We start from the raw sequence: 15,239 nt of genomic DNA on the forward strand, positions 1-15,239 counted from the left end.
GGGAAAGCCTCTGTGTGTGTGTGTGTGTGAGAAGAGAGAGGGAAAACCTCTCTGTGTGTGTGTGTATGTGTGTAGAAGAGAGGGAAAGCCTGTGTGTGTGTAGAAGAGAGAGGGAAAGCCTCTATGTATGTGCGTGTGTGTGTGTATAGAAGAGAGAGGGAAAGCCTCTGTGTGTGTGTGTGTGTGAAGAAGAGAGGGAAAGACTGTGTGTGTGTGTGTGTGTGTGTGTCACATGCACTCTCTAAATTCTTTTGATAAAGAACCTGAGCCGGGCGCGGTGGCTCACACCTGTAATCCCAGCACTTTGGGAGGACGAGGTGGGTGGATCACGAGGTCAAGAGATCGAGACCACCCTGGTCAACATGGTGAAACCCCGTCTCTACTAAAAATACAAAAAATTAGCTGGGCACGGTGGTGCGTGCCTGTAATCCCAGCTACTCGGGAGGCTGAGGCAGAAGAATTGCCTGAACCCAGGAGGCGGAGGTTGCGGTGAGCCGAGATCGTGCCATTGCTCTCCAGCCTGGGTAACAAGAGCGAAACTCTGTCTCAAAAAAAAAAAAAAAAAAAATTAGCCAGGCATGGTGGCATGTGCTTGTAATCCCAGCTACTTGGGAGGCTGAGACAGGAGAATCGCTTGAACTTGGAAGGGAGAGGTTGCAGTGAGCCAAGATTGTATCATTGAACTCCAGCCTAGGCAACAAGAGCGAAACTCTGTTTCAAAAAAGAAAAAGAAATCCCAAGCTTCTCAGATGGTGAAAATGTTTGTTTCAGCCACTGACTGCAAGAAGCTAAATTAGCTTTCTTGTGGATGAGACGCACCCAGCCCACTCCCAGCCATACCCGCTCCACCTTGCCCTGGAGTCCTTGGGCCTGTTACAGTCAGGGGATGAATAACAGGTGTGCTGAACTCATAATGAGAGGTTTCCGCTGTGGGATTGCCTGTATCCTGCCCCCCACAGAGGCTCCTGTAACTTTACCTTTGAACTCTCCTTGTATTCAGCCCCTGATCCATGGGATTTGGTGACAATCCGTAGCTGGCAGGAAGCTTTGATCCTTGGGGAGTCCAGAGGAAGTCCTGTGATGTGTGGGATCCCTAGAGTCACAGGGATTGGGAAGAAGCTCTGTACCAGGGTGGGTTGCTAAAATAGACCCATTAATTAAGCAGGAGCCTTTGCTTAACACTCAGTTACTAAAAAAAGGAGATCCGGTAACTGATAACAGGGAGCTCAGCACCCCTCAAATGTGGAGTGAGGTTTGCACAGGCAGTATTGTTATTTTAAGGACGCCACCTTGCCCAGGGGGAAATTCCTACCCACAAGGAGAAAGAACAGAATACCTGTGAGTATCCCTTTTTAACAAGTAAAAGCAGATCTTACTGTGAAAACAGACTAATACAGAAGCTAAAGTAAAAGAAAGAAAAAAAAAAGCTGACCTTACTTTGAATGTTAGGAGACTCTGGCAAAAAAATCTCAAAGGTATTTCTAAGTGAAAGGGTGCTCTAGAAGGAAAAAAAAAAAAAAGATGACCTTGTAATAAACACTGAAGGATGCGGCACAGGAAGCCAGGAGACCAGCCTGGGTGACAGAGTAAGACTCTGTCTCTTTAAAAAAAAAAAAAGTGGAAACTCCAGAATATCTATATATAGAGACGCTTTGGCCTGTAATCCTTTGGAGAAAGTGTTGGAGATTTGTCTTTAGGCTGTACCTGCATAGCAAGCATGCTGGTTTTGCTTAGCAACTGCCATTTTTTGTGGTGGCTTGGGAGCTAGAACACTCACTAAAGTCCCCTCAAGCCATATCCTTGGTGCCACCCATTTGCTAGGAATAAATGTCAGAGTGAAGGCACTTTCACTTAGCAGGTACAGACTCCTCTTCCTCCACCCACCTCCAAAGGCGGAAATGACTTCCTTTACTTCTACAGAATTGCGTGCATTTCTCTCTTAGAATAGAGATCACCACATGTGGGATATATGTATTACCTCCCCACAGGGCTGTAGCTGCCACCTCAGAGGTTCATGCCTTATTCATCTTTTTTATCGCCAGCCTACTGCCTGGGCATGACAGAGGCCCATAGTAGTGATTATCGAATGAGTGAGTAATCATGAGGCAATAGCGGTAGAGAGTCATCCTCTGTCGGGAATTAGCTCATTTTCATACTGCCAACCTCAGGAAAGATAAGACTTCCAAGACTTCCTCACCCGAAGACAGGTTAGAAAAGGCACTCGAAGCTGGGCATGGTGGCTTACTCCTGTAATCCCAGCACTTTGGGAGGCCAAGGTGGGTGGATCACCAGGTCAGGAGATCGAGACCATCCTGGCCAACATGGTGAAACCCCGTCTCTGCTAAAAATACAAAAAAATTAGCTGGGCATGGTGGTGCACACCTGTAGTCCCAGCTACTCAGGAGGCTGAGGCAGGAGAATTGCTTGAACTCAGGAGGCGGAGATTGCAGTGAGCCGAGATGGTGCCACTGCACTACAGCCTGGGTGACAGTGCAAGACTCCGTATCAAAAAAAAAAAAGGGGGCACTCGAGAGAGTGCCACAGAGTCAGGCCCCTGACGTAGGAGACCTGACTGTGGCTCAGAAGCTCCCTGAGAAAGCCCAGGAGGTGATTGCCCAGCAGAGACCAAGCAGCATCTTCCTGAGGTTTGCTCACAGGACTCAGGCACTTCTTGTGGTGACACTGGGCAGGGAGCATTGAGAATTGTTTGCAGGCTGACCGTATGATATGTGGGTCCCAGTGCAGATTAAAGTGCAGGGTTCCTTGTTAGGGAAAACAACAACAACAAGAAAAAAGTGCCGTTAGTGGTATTAAAACATATATACATTATATTACAGAAAGCAGTTCTGATCCAGACCCCAAGAGAGGATTCTTGGATCTCCCACAAGAAAGAATTAAGGGCAAGTCAGCAGTGCACAGTAAAAGCAAATTTATCAAGAGAGTAAAGTAGTGAAAGAACAGCTCCTCCATGGACAGAGTAAGACATTCCCAAAAGTAAGAGGAGGAACACATCCACCCTAGGTACAGGAGATGTGCTCTACTACAAAGGTTTGTGATAAAGGATTAATTTTCTTAATTACTGTATTTTTTAAGAATCAATATTATTATCTTTCCTTAGGAATGCCTTTGTTCTCCAGATACAGGGATATCTGGACACTCCCAAGTCTGGGTCTCTTTAGTAAATGTGATTAATTTGTTCCCCTAACCATTAGCATCTAGAGGTTAGGAATGCTAACTTTCTGGGAATGCAGCCTAGCAAGTCTCGGCCTCATTGTCCTAGCTCTCACTCAAGATGGAGTCCCTCTGGTTCAAACACTTTTTTTTTTTTTTTTTTTTTTTTGAGACAGAGTCTCACTCTATTGCCCAGGCTAGAGTGCAGTGGTACAATCTTGGCTCACTGCAACCTCCACCTCCTGTATTCAAGTGATTCTCCTGCCTCAGCCTCCTGAGTAGCTGGGATTACAGGCATTGTGTCACTACACCTGGTTAATTTTTTAGTAGAGACAGGTTTTGCCATGTTGCTCAGGCTGCTCTCAAACTCCTGAGCTCAGTTGATCCACCCACTTTGGCTTCCCAAAAGTGCGCGGATTACAAACCTGAGCGGATTACAAGCGTGAGCCACTGTGCCTGGCCTAAAATATATATTTTTTCCTTCCAAAATCTGCTCTTTTTTTTTAGAGATGGGGTCTCAGTCTCTCTCTCTCTCTTTTTTTTTTTTTTTTAAATATGGAGCTTACTCTGTCGCTCAGGCTGGAACACACTGGTGAGATCTTGGCCCACTGCAGCCTCTGCCTCCTGGGTTCAAGCAATTATTCTGCCTCAGCCTCCTGAGTAGCTGGGATTACAGGCACACACCACCACGCCCGGCTAATTTTCTATTTTTACTAGAGACGGTTTCACCATGTTGGTCAGGCTGGTCTCAAACTACTCTTGACCTCAGGTGATCCTCCTGCCTCCGCCTCCCAAACTGCTGGGATTACAGGTGTGAGCCACCACGCCTGGCCTCAGTCTCTCTCTCTCTCTCAACTTGTTATGCTGTTTATTATTTGATGGAGAAAAATTAAAATGTTAAATTATCAGCATGAATTTTACTGTTCATCTTTACATTGTGCAATGCCAATTTTAAATGCAAATATAAGGGCACTAGTTCCTACACAGAATCACTGAAATTACACAATTTGTATTTCATAGCTTACACATGCATATGTATTTCCTTCTTAGCAGAACAGTAGAAACTCTACACAACACGAATTCGACTTTTTTTTTTTGAGACAGAGTCTTTCTCTGTCGCCAGGTGCCAGGCTGGAGTGCAGTGGCACCATCTCGGCTTACTGCAATCTCTGCCTCCTGGGTTCAAGCAATTCTCCTGCCTCAGCCTCCCGAGTAGCTGGGACTATAGGCGCAAGCCACCACACCCAGCTAATTTTTGTATTTTTTAGTAGAGATGGGGTTTCACCATGTTAGCCAGGATGGTCTTGATCTCTTGACCTCATGATCTGCCTGCCTCTGCCTCCCAAAGTGCTGGGATTGCAGGTGTGAGCCACCACGCCTGGCTTTTTTTTTTTTTTTTTTGAGACAGGCTCTAGCTCTGCCACCCAGGCTAGAGTGCAATGGCAAGATCACGGCTCACTGCAGACTCAACCTCCTGGGCTCAAGCAATCCTCTCACCTCAGCCTCCCAAGTAGCTGGGAATACAGGCACACCCCACCACTCCTGGCTAATTTTTGTAGTTTTTGTAGAGATGGAGTTTTACCAAGTTGCCCAGGCTGCTTTTGAACTCCTGGACTCTGACAGTCCTGCCTTGGCCTCCCAAAGTGCTGGGATTTCAGGCGTGAGCCACTGTGCCCAGCTGAATTCAACTTTATTATTATTATTTTTTTTTTTTTTTGAGACGGAGTCTCACTCTGTCACCCAGACTGGAGTGCAGTGGTGTGATCTCTGCTCACTGCAACCTCTGCTCTGCCTCCCAGGTTTAAGCAAGTCACCTGCTTCAGCCTCCCAAGTAGCTGGTAGCCACCATGTCCAGCTAATTTTTGTATTTTAGTAGAGATGGGGTTTCACCATCTTGGCCAGGCTGGTCTCCAACTCCTGACCTTGTGATCCACCTGCCTTGGCCCCACAAACTGCTGGGATTACAGGCATGAACCACCGTGCCTAGCCTGAATTCAGCATTTTTATTTCATTTATTTTTTTTGAGGTGGAGTCTGGCTCTGTCTCCCAGGCTGGAGTGCAGTGGCGTGATCTTGGCCCCCTGCAACTTCCGCCTCCCGGGTTTAAGTGATTCTCCTGCCTCAGCCTCCCAGGTAGCTGGAATTACAGGTGCCTGCCACGACACCCAGTAATTTTTGTATTTTCAGTAGAGACAGGGCTTCACCATGTTGGCCAGGCTGATCTTGAACTCCTGATCTCAGGTGATCGCCCCACCTTGGCCTCCCAAAGTGCTAGGATGTCAGGCATGAGCCACCGCGCCCAGCCTCATTTCTTGATATATGCATATTCAACCAACACTGTCTACCTTCAATTTACTGATGAGTTAAGAAAGGACTGAAAGGAACAAGAACTATGGGCTGCCCTACTGTGCCATTATTTTCAGTGTAAATGATTGGCTAAAACAAGGAAGTGAACGAGTAAGAAAGATGCGATAAGGTTCCACAGTCCTCTATTTTTTAGAAAGCCATTGCCGGGCCGGGCACTGTGGCTCACACCTGTAATCCCAGCACTTTGGGAGGCTGAGGTGGGCAGATCATGAGGTCAGGAGTTTGAGACCAGCCTAACTAACATGGTGAAACCCCGTCTCTACTAAAAATACAAAAATTAGCTGGGCGTGGTGGTGTGTGCCTGTAATCCCAGCTACTCAGGAGGCTGAGGCAGGAGAATTGCTTGAACCCGGGAGGCGGAGATTGCAGTGAGCTGAGATCATGCCATTGCACTCCAGCCTGGGCAACAGAGCAAGACTCTGTCTCCAAAGGAAAAAAAAAAAAAAAGCCATTGCCTTCTTTCTGTGTTTGAAGCAACGCATGGAAATTGCATGGAAAGTGTGGCCTCTCCAAGCTGTCAGGGCCTCCATTTGCCCACTCTTAACTGTAACAGCCGTGCCTGCCTTGCACTTGCTTCTAACCTTGTTGCTCTCCCCCGTATGGTGAGTCCACCAGAATCTTGTGCTTACGGGGCACGGAGAACCCCAGATGCAAATGTGCTGGCAAAGAAGGGTGTATACAAAGTGCACTTATCTCCTCCGCTGACATTCATGCTCCCTGTGCCACTGGACTTCATTTACAAAACACAAGTTCACGGGAGACTAAGGCAGGATAATCACATGAATCCAGGAGGCAGAGGTTGCAGTCAGCCAAGATCAGGCCACTGCACTCCAGCCTAGGCAACAGAGTGAGAGCCTGTCTCAAAAAAAAAAAAAACGACAAAACATGGCCTCGGTGTCAATAGTGTTTACCGCCGGGCGCGGTGGCTCACGCCTGTAATCCCAGCACTTTGGGAGGCCAAGGCGGGTGGCTCATGAGGTCAAGAGATCGAGACCATCCTGGTCAACATGGTGAAACCCCGTCTCTACTAAAAATACAAAAAATTAGCTGGGCATGGTGGCGCATGCCTGTAATCCCAGCTACTCAGGAGGCTGAGGCAGGAGAATTGCCTGAACCCAGGAGGCGGAGGTTGCGGCGAGCCGAGATCGCGCCATTGCACTCCAGCCTGGGTACCAAGAGCGAAACTCCGTCTCAAAAACAAAAACAAAAAAATAGTATTTACCGTCTAGAGAGGAAAACCTTTTTTAAAGTACACAATAAATATTTATTTTATGTTTTATTTAGTTTTTACATCACCCACCTGCCTCACAATAAATATTTAAATTATAGTCCTGATAGAGGCTACAAACAGAACTACCAGAAGGGCAGGAAGACTGACCTATGTAGGGGGTTAGGGAAAGAATCCCAGAGGCCAAGGATGTAGGGGTCCCTGGAAGAGGAAGCACAATATTAATAGCCTGCAGGCTGAGAGGGTAGCATATGCAAAGGCCTTTAGAGGAGCTTTGTTCAGGCAAGAAAAGAAAGAAGGCCAGCACAGCTGGAGCATAGGCGGCCAGAGGGAGGCCCACTGTGGGGAAGGCTGGGCCTGGGGAGCTTGTTCTATGTAGACTTCCTGCTTCCAATCCCCAGTGCCCATGCTGATCAAGAATATCAAAAGATGGAAAGGCTCTTGTTCTCTTCTTACAGCAAGTCCTAGATGCGTGGTACTAGACACGTAGTCTATTTGGTGGAATGCTCAGGGGACCCTGGGCCCAGACCGTGTGCTTGTAACCCACTAAATTAACCACTTCCCATCATTTCCATTCACCATCTCCAGTGCACATTCCTCTTCCTAAAATGTGGCCTCTCTTTTCTCTGATGTCTCATCGCACTCTCTCTGCTCCTGACGACCCTTACCACGTTTCATTCTATGTTGTCTGTCTTTATAGGAATGTCTTATTCATCCCCACTAGACCATAAGCCTTTTAAAGGCAAGATCTAGATGTTTCCCTTGTTAAATGGCCTTACAAAAGCTTTGCCTCGTAGCTGATTAAGTTAAATACATTTCTGTATTTTATTTTATTATTTTTTTGAGAGGTAGTCTCATTCTGTCACCAGGCTGGAATGCAGTGGTGTGATCTCAGCTCACTCCAACCTCTGCCTCCCAGGTTCAAGCGATTCTCTTGCCTCAGCCTCCTAAGTAGCTGGGATTACAGGCACACGCCACCACACCCAGCTAATTTTTGTATTTTTAGTAGAGACGTTGTTTCACCATGTTGGTCAGGCTGGTCTTGATCTCTTGACCTCGTGATCCACCCACCTTGGCCTCCCAAAGTGCTGGGATTACAGGTGTGAGCCACTGTGCCTAGCCCTATTTTATTTTTATTTTTATTTTTGTTTTTTGAGATGGAGTATTGCTCTGTTACCCATGCTAGAGTGCAGTGGTGTGATCTTAGCTCACTGCAACCTCTGCCTCCTGGGTGCCAGTGATTCTCCTGTTTCAGCCTCCCAAGTAGCTGGCATTACAGGTACCACCACACCTGGCTAATTGGTGTATTTTTAGTAGAGATGGGGTTTCACCATGTTGGCCAGGCTGGTCTTGAACTCCTGACCTCTGGTGATCCACTCTAGCCTGGGAGACAAGAGCGAAACTTGGTCTCAAAAATAAAAATAGGCCGGGTGCAGTGGCTCATGCCTGTAATCCCAGTACTTTGGCTGGCCAAGGCGGGTGGATTACCTGAGGTCAGGAGTTCAAGACCAGACTAGCCAACATGGCAAAACCCTGTCTCTATTTAAAAAAAAAAAAAAAATTAGCCAGGCATGGTGGTGCATGCCTGTAATCCTAGCTACTGGGGGCTGAGGCAGAATTGCTTGAACTCAGGAGGCAGAGCATTGCAGTGAGCCAGGATCACGCATTGCACTCTGGCCTGGGCAACAAGAATGAAACTCTGTCTTAAAAATAAATGAATAGCCGGGCGCGGTGGCTCACGCCTATAATCCCAGCACTTTGGGAGGCCGAGACGGGTGGATCACGAGGTCAAGAGATCGAGACCATCCTGGTCAACATGGTGAAACCCCGTCTCTACTAAAAATACAAAAAAAAAATTAGCTGGGCATGGCGGCACACGCCTGTAGTCCCAGTTACTCAGGAGGCTGAGGCAGGAGAATTGCTTGAACCCAGGAGACGGAGGTTGCGGTGAGCCGAGATGGCACCATTGCACCCCAGCCTGGGTAACAAGAGTGAAACTCCGTCTCAAAAAAATAAAAAAATAAATAAATGAATAAATAAAAATAAAAAATAAAATAAAGGAACATTGTGTAGTATAATGGCTAAGATTGTAGGCTCTATTTCTTTTAACCAAATACAAAATCCAGAAACCACAAAGGAAAACATTTGATAAATTTAACTACATCAAAAATGGAAATTTCTTCACTGGAAAAAAAATCTCACAAAGAAAAAATGCCAACTGGGAAAAAAGTATTTGCATCTCATATGACAGATAATATAGACTTTTAAAAAAAGGAGCTCTTACCAGTCATTAAGAAGAAGCTGAATTATACATACCAGAAAAATATACAAATTTATATTTATGTATTTGTTAGAAGTATGCAAATTCATAACAGCAAAATGCTATTTTTTTTACTGGATTAGCAAAAATAAAGAGTTTACAATATGTGGCACTGATAAGAATGTTGGGAAATAGAAATTTTCGTAGTGTTCAAGGAAAATGTAAATTATTGGAACCTCTCTGGCCATATCTATCAAAATTGTAATGTGCATTACCCTTTGAGCCAGAAATTCCACTTCTAGATATTTTTCCTACAGACATACTTGTACATGTCTGTAATAACTTAAGTGTCAGAATGCTTATTGCACTGGGCACAGTAGCTTATGTCTCTAATCTTGATTATTCAGGAGGCTGCGTTGGGAGAATCACTTGAGGCCAGGAGTTCAAGACCAGCCTAGGCAATATAGCAGGACTCCATCTTCAAAAAAATCTTTATTGCAGCAATATTTGCAATAGCAAAAGATAAAAAAGAATTTAAATGACTTTCACTGGAAAGATGGGTAAATAAATTGTGTTACATTCATCCTCTACAGCTATAAAAAATAAGTTATTTCCATATATGCCAAATACACAAAAAAATCTACAAAATATGTTAAGTGGGGGAAAATCATCATACACAGCAGAGTGTAGAATATAGTTTTGTGCTTTATTTATTTATTTATTTTCTTGAGATGGAGTCTCACTCTGTAGCCCAGGCTGGAGTGTAGTGATGCAATCTCAGCTTACTGCAACCTCCGCCTCCTTGGTCCCGGTTCAAGCAATTCTGCTTCCGACTCCCAAGTAGCTGGGATTTCAGGCATGTGCCACCATGCTCAGCTAATTTTTGTATTTCCAGAAGAGACGGGGTTTCACCATGTTGGCCAGGCTGGTCTTGAACTCCTGACCTAGTGATCCACCCACCTCAGCCTCCCAAAGTGCTGGGATTGCAGGCGTGAGCCACCACGCCCAGCCAATTTTGTGCTTTAAAAAGGTAAAGGAAGCTGGGCTTGGTGGCTCATGCCTATAATCCCAACCTCTGAGGTGGGAGGATTGCTTAAGCCCAGGATTTCAAGACCAGCCTGGGCAACATAACAAGACTCCATCTCTACCAAAAAAAAAAAAGAAAGAAAACCCCAAGCATGGTGGCATATGCCTGTAGTCCCAGCTACTTGGGAGGCTGAGGCAAAGGATTCCTGGAGCCCAGAAGTTTGAGGCTGCAATGAGCTATGATTACACTACTGTACTTTGGCCTGGGCAACAAAGCAAGACCCTGCCTCAAAAATCTGGTGGGAAGGGGATAAGAAACGTAAGTATACACATATATGTGCTTGTAAACTCTGAGAGTATGTCGTCATATGAATGATGTCCTCTGAGAAGGGAAAAAGCTAGGAGTCTGGAGTAAAAGAGAGCCTTCCTTTTTAATATATGCTCTTTTGTAGTGTACTATCATTTCAATAAAAACAAAAAATAGGCCAGCGCGGTGGCTCACACGTGTAATCCCAACACTTTGGGAGGCCGAGGCAGGTAGATCACCTGAGGTCAGGAGTTCGAGACCAGCCTGACCAACATGGAAAAACCCCATCTCTACTAAAAATACAAAATTAGCCAGGCGTGGTGGCACATGCCTGTAATCCCAGCTACTCAGGAGGCTGAGGCAGGAGAATTGCTTGAACTCGGGAGGCGGAGGTTGCAGTGAGCCAAGATCTTGACATTGTACTCCAGTATAGACAACAAGAGCAAAACTCTGTCTCAAAAAAATAAAATAAAAAATACAGGCTCTAGATGTTGGAAACCTTGCTCCATCATTTTTTTTAGCTGAGTAACCTTAACCTCTAACCCTCAGTGTCCTCAACCATAAGATGGGGCTAATAAACTTCCTCTATATGACTGGCAGAAAAATTAGATCATATATAGAAAGGACCTAAAATAGTACATGACCCAAAAAGTAGTATTTGAGGCAAAAAGCCCTGAATCAGAAGTAACTTTACAAGTAGTTCCAGACAAGTCACATGACCCCCTGTGGCCCAATTGCCCCCTGTCCCTAGTTGGAGCAGATGGTCCCTAAGTCTTTTTACTTTTTTTGTTTGTTTGTTTGAGATGAAGTCTTGCTCTTGTCCCCTAGGCTGGAGCGCAATGGTGCGATCTCGGCTCACTAGAACCTCCGCCTCCTGGATTCAAGTGATTCCCCTGCCTAAGCCTCCTGAGTAGCTGGGATTATAGGTGCCCGCCACCACACCCAGCTAATTTTTGCATTTTTGGTAGAGACGGGGTTTCACTCTGTTGGCCAGGCTGGTCTCAAACTCCTGACCTCAAGTGATCCACCAGCCTCTGCCTCCCATAGTGCTGGGATTACAGGTGTAAGCCAGCACCTGGTCTTTCTTTTTTTCCTTTTTTCTTTTTCTTTTTTTTTTTTGAGATAGAGTCTCTCTGTCGCCCAGGCTGGAGTGCAGTGATGTGATCTCAGCTCACTGCAACCTCAGCCTCCCCAATAGCTGGGATTACAGGTGCGAGACACCACCCCCAGCTAATTTTTTTTTATTTTTAGTAGAGACAGGGTTTTACCATATTGGCTGGGCTGGTCTCAAACTCCTGACCCGAAATGACCCAGCTGCCTCGGCCTCCCAAGTGCTGGGATTACAGGCGTCAATCACCATTCCTGGCCTCAGTCTCCTTACTTTTGTTTTCCTGTTCCTTTGAAACTTGTCTCTTGCTAGAAGTTCTAGCTCCCAAGCCAGGAGGATTTTGTGGAGAAATAGGAGCGCCTGTGAGTGGGTACTTTTGACACCCTCCCAATTCCATATCAGACCATAAAATTGGAGCATTGGTCATGAAAAATGGAAACTGTAGTGGCAGACTTTTTTTTTTGGAGACAGAGTCTCACTCATTCTGCCCAGGGTGGAGTGCAGTGGTTCAATCTCAGCTCACTGCAACCTCTGCCTCCTGGGGTTCAAGTGATTCTCCTACCTCAGCCTCTGAGTAGCTGGGATTATAGGCATGTGCCACCATGCCTGGCAAATTTTTGTATTTTGGTAGAGACAGGGTTTCACTATGTTGGCCAGGCTGATCTTGAACTCCTGACCTCAGGTGATCCACCCGCCTTGGCCTCCCAAAGTGTTGGGATTACAGGGGTGAGCCATCGCACCCAGCCTGGTGGCAGATTTTTATAGTAGGGGCAAGGAAAGGCATGATTGCTCAATAAATAGCCTTCTGGGTTTCATAAAATAGGTGCCTGTTCATAAAGTGGCAGAGGGCTTTATAGGGCACTGGGGAGGAAAATGCTGGTCATCATTTGCTCTGAGAGCAACCATATCTGGGCAGTCTTGCCTATCTATGGTCTTGAGGTCTCTGCCATGCTTCGGGACTGAATGACGGGGTCTGGGATCTATGATGGGGCCTGGGAGTCAGGGAAGCAGAAGCCCCAAGGCCATGTAGCTAGGCATGGGGTCAGTGAGAAACATAATGGGAAGCTTATCTTAGTACAAAGGCTAGTGCCACCCCTGCCTCCTCCTCCAACCCAAGATGGCCATGTACTATCTTCTTTTTTTCCACCTAGGCTGGAGTGTAGTGGCATAATCTCAGCTCATTATAGCCTTGACCTCCCAGGCTCAAATGATCCTCTCAGCCTCAGCCTCCTGAGTGGCTGGGACTATAGGCATGTGCCACCACACCTGGCTAATTTTTATATATTTTGTAGAGATGAGGTTTTGCCACGTTGCCCAGGCTGGTCTCAAACTCTTGGACTCAAGTAATCTGCCTACCTCTGCCTCAGCCTCCCAAAGTATGGATTATAGGCATGAGCCACTGCACCCAGCCACATTATCTTCTTCAGAAAGTCTGTGGGTGTCCTCACAGATCTCCTCAGGCAGGAGAGGGCAGTTCAGTCATACGGAGAAATGCCGGAACAGTAGACAGGTGGTCATGGCTGTCTCTCTCATGTAGGTGCTGAGCGACGTCCTCAAGGACCTCTACCACCTGCTGAAGCACGTGGTGCGTCTGGAGCCCGATGACGTGGCCAAGCTTCATGCCCAGTTGGCTCTAGAAGAGCTGGATGACATCATGAAAAACTTCCTGTTCCCTCCGCAGAAGCTGGAGAAGAAGATCGTGGTCCTGCCGTAAACCTGGCTCGAAGGACATGGAGGATGCAGGCAGGGCCAGGCAGCCAGAGTGCCAGGCCTTCCAGCAGGTGGCCCTGCTGCCTCTTGAGTGCTGGCAGCATGGCTGACCCTAGAAGTGGCTTTATGGTGCTGGTCACTTGGGTCTTCAGGGTCCCTTCCTAAGGCATCTGTTTAGTCCTCCTGTATCCAGCCTGAAGGGTGTGCAGTTAAGAGAAAAAAATGACAAATCTCATTACTCTGCACTTTTTTCACTGTCCCGTAGCATTGAGAGAAGGATGTCTACTTGGTGGAAGTATATATATATATATATATATATATATATATATATATATTTTGAGACGGAGTTTCGCTCGTTACCCAGGCTGGAGTGCAATGGCGCGATCTCAGCTCACCGCAACCTCCGCCTCCTGGGTTCAGGCAATTCTCCTGCCTCAGCCTCCTGAGTAGCTGGGATTACAGGCACGCGCCACCATGCCCAGCTAATTTTTTGTATTTTTAGTAGAGACGGGGTTTCACCATGTTGACCAGGACGGTCTCGATCTCTTGACCTCGTGATCCACCCGCCTCGGCCTCCCAAAGTGCTGGGATTACAGGCGTGAGCCACCGCGCCCGGCCCGGTGGAAGTACATTTTAACATGACTGATGGAATTTGACTAATTGCCCACTCTCTTGCAACTTGGGGAGAAGAGGTTGGCTACCCATATATCACCTAGCTCTGTATTCTTTCAGGCTGAGATTCTTCTTCCTCAGGAAAATGAGCAGAGCTGGTCACCCTTAGCTGCTCAAGAGGCATTTCAGAGTAGGAGATGCAGTTGGAGGTGGGGAGGGGAAGGAAATAGTTATTACATAATGCAAAATGGAATAAAATTATTTTGGATGGAAAGAACAGGGCTAAATCTGGTCCTCTGGTGTCGAGATGGAACACTGTGGAGTTGAAGAGGCTCTGATGCCCAGAAAGGAGAATCAAGCTGGTTGACTACCAAAGTGTGGATTATAGGCATGAGCCACTGCACCCAGCCACATTATTTTCTTCAGGAAGTCTGTGGGTGTCCAAAACCCTCGAGTGCCTCATGAAGCATCCGAGTACCTTTATATCTATTTATAGATCACCTCTTAATTTGAACTATTTGGCAAGTGACTAAAAACATCTGTTCTTTATTGATTTTTTTTTTTTTTTTGAGATGGGGTCTCATTCTATTGCCCAAGCTATTCTCAACTTTTTTTTTTTTTTTTTTTTTTGAGATGGAGTTTTGCTCTTGTTACCCAGGCTAGCGTGCAATGGCACGATCTCGGCTCACCGCAACCTCCGCCTCCCAGGTTCAAGCAATTCTTCTGCCTCAGCCTCCCGAGTAGCTGGGACTACAGGCGTGCACCACCATGCCCAGCTAATTTTTGTATTTTTAGTAGAGACGGGGTTTCACCATTTTGGCCAGGATGGTCTCGATCTCTTGACCTCGTGATCTACCCGCCTCGGCCTCCCAAAGTGCTGGGATTACAGGTGTGAGCCACCGCGCCCAACCCAACTTCTTTATTGATATATATATATATTTTTGAGATGGAGTCTTGCTCTGTCACCCAGGCTGGAGTGCAGTGGTACAATCTCAGCTCACTGCAACTTTCACCTCCCAGGTTCAAGCAATTCTCCCACCTCAGCCTCCCCAGTAGCTGGGATTACAGGCATGCGCTACCACACCTGGCTAATTTTTTGTATTTTTAGTAGAGACGGGGTTTCACCATGTTGGCCAGGCTGGTCTGCAACTCCTGACCTCAAGTGATCTGTCCGCCTCAGCCTCCCAAATGCTGGGATTATGGGCGTGAGCCACCGCACCCAGCCTTTTTTTTTTTTTTTGGAGACAGGGTCTCGCTGTGTCACCCATGCTGGAGTGCAGTAGCATGATCTCGTCTCACTGCACCCTCCGCCTCCCAGGCTCAAGCTGCTTTCTGGCCCTTCTCTGGCCATTTGCCAGAGAAGAAGGGTAAACCCTGTATTTGTCCTCCCAGGCCATTTTTCTTCATTCTCTCTGCTGCTGTTTGCCGAGAGTTGCCCTGATTATCGGGAG

The 15,239-nt window shown here is 46.7% G+C and overlaps 1 protein-coding gene across 2 annotated transcripts in view; it reads left to right on the forward strand.

Moving 5' to 3' along the window:
* TANGO6 (transport and golgi organization 6 homolog) overlaps positions 1 to 15,239 on the forward strand; it is a 242,417-nt gene that overhangs the window by 226,069 nt on the left and 1,109 nt on the right. Inside the window, exon 18 of one of the 2 annotated variants that reach the window (XR_010344863.1) lies at positions 13,004 to 13,247. Coding sequence is in view for 1 of the 2 variants with exons in the window: in XM_064383227.1 (XP_064239297.1) it covers positions 13,004 to 13,180 (177 nt within the window). In the remaining variant the exon portion in view is untranslated. Of the gene's footprint in view, positions 1 to 13,003; positions 13,484 to 15,239 lie in introns of those variants that run through there. The other variant, XM_064383227.1, reaches the window with a different exon arrangement.

This window comes from Aotus nancymaae, unplaced genomic scaffold (assembly GCF_030222135.1).
Source record: "Aotus nancymaae isolate 86718 unplaced genomic scaffold, 86718_ANA_hifiasm-v0.15.2.pri h1tg000030l, whole genome shotgun sequence".
Lineage (NCBI taxonomy): Eukaryota > Metazoa > Chordata > Mammalia > Primates > Aotidae > Aotus > Aotus nancymaae.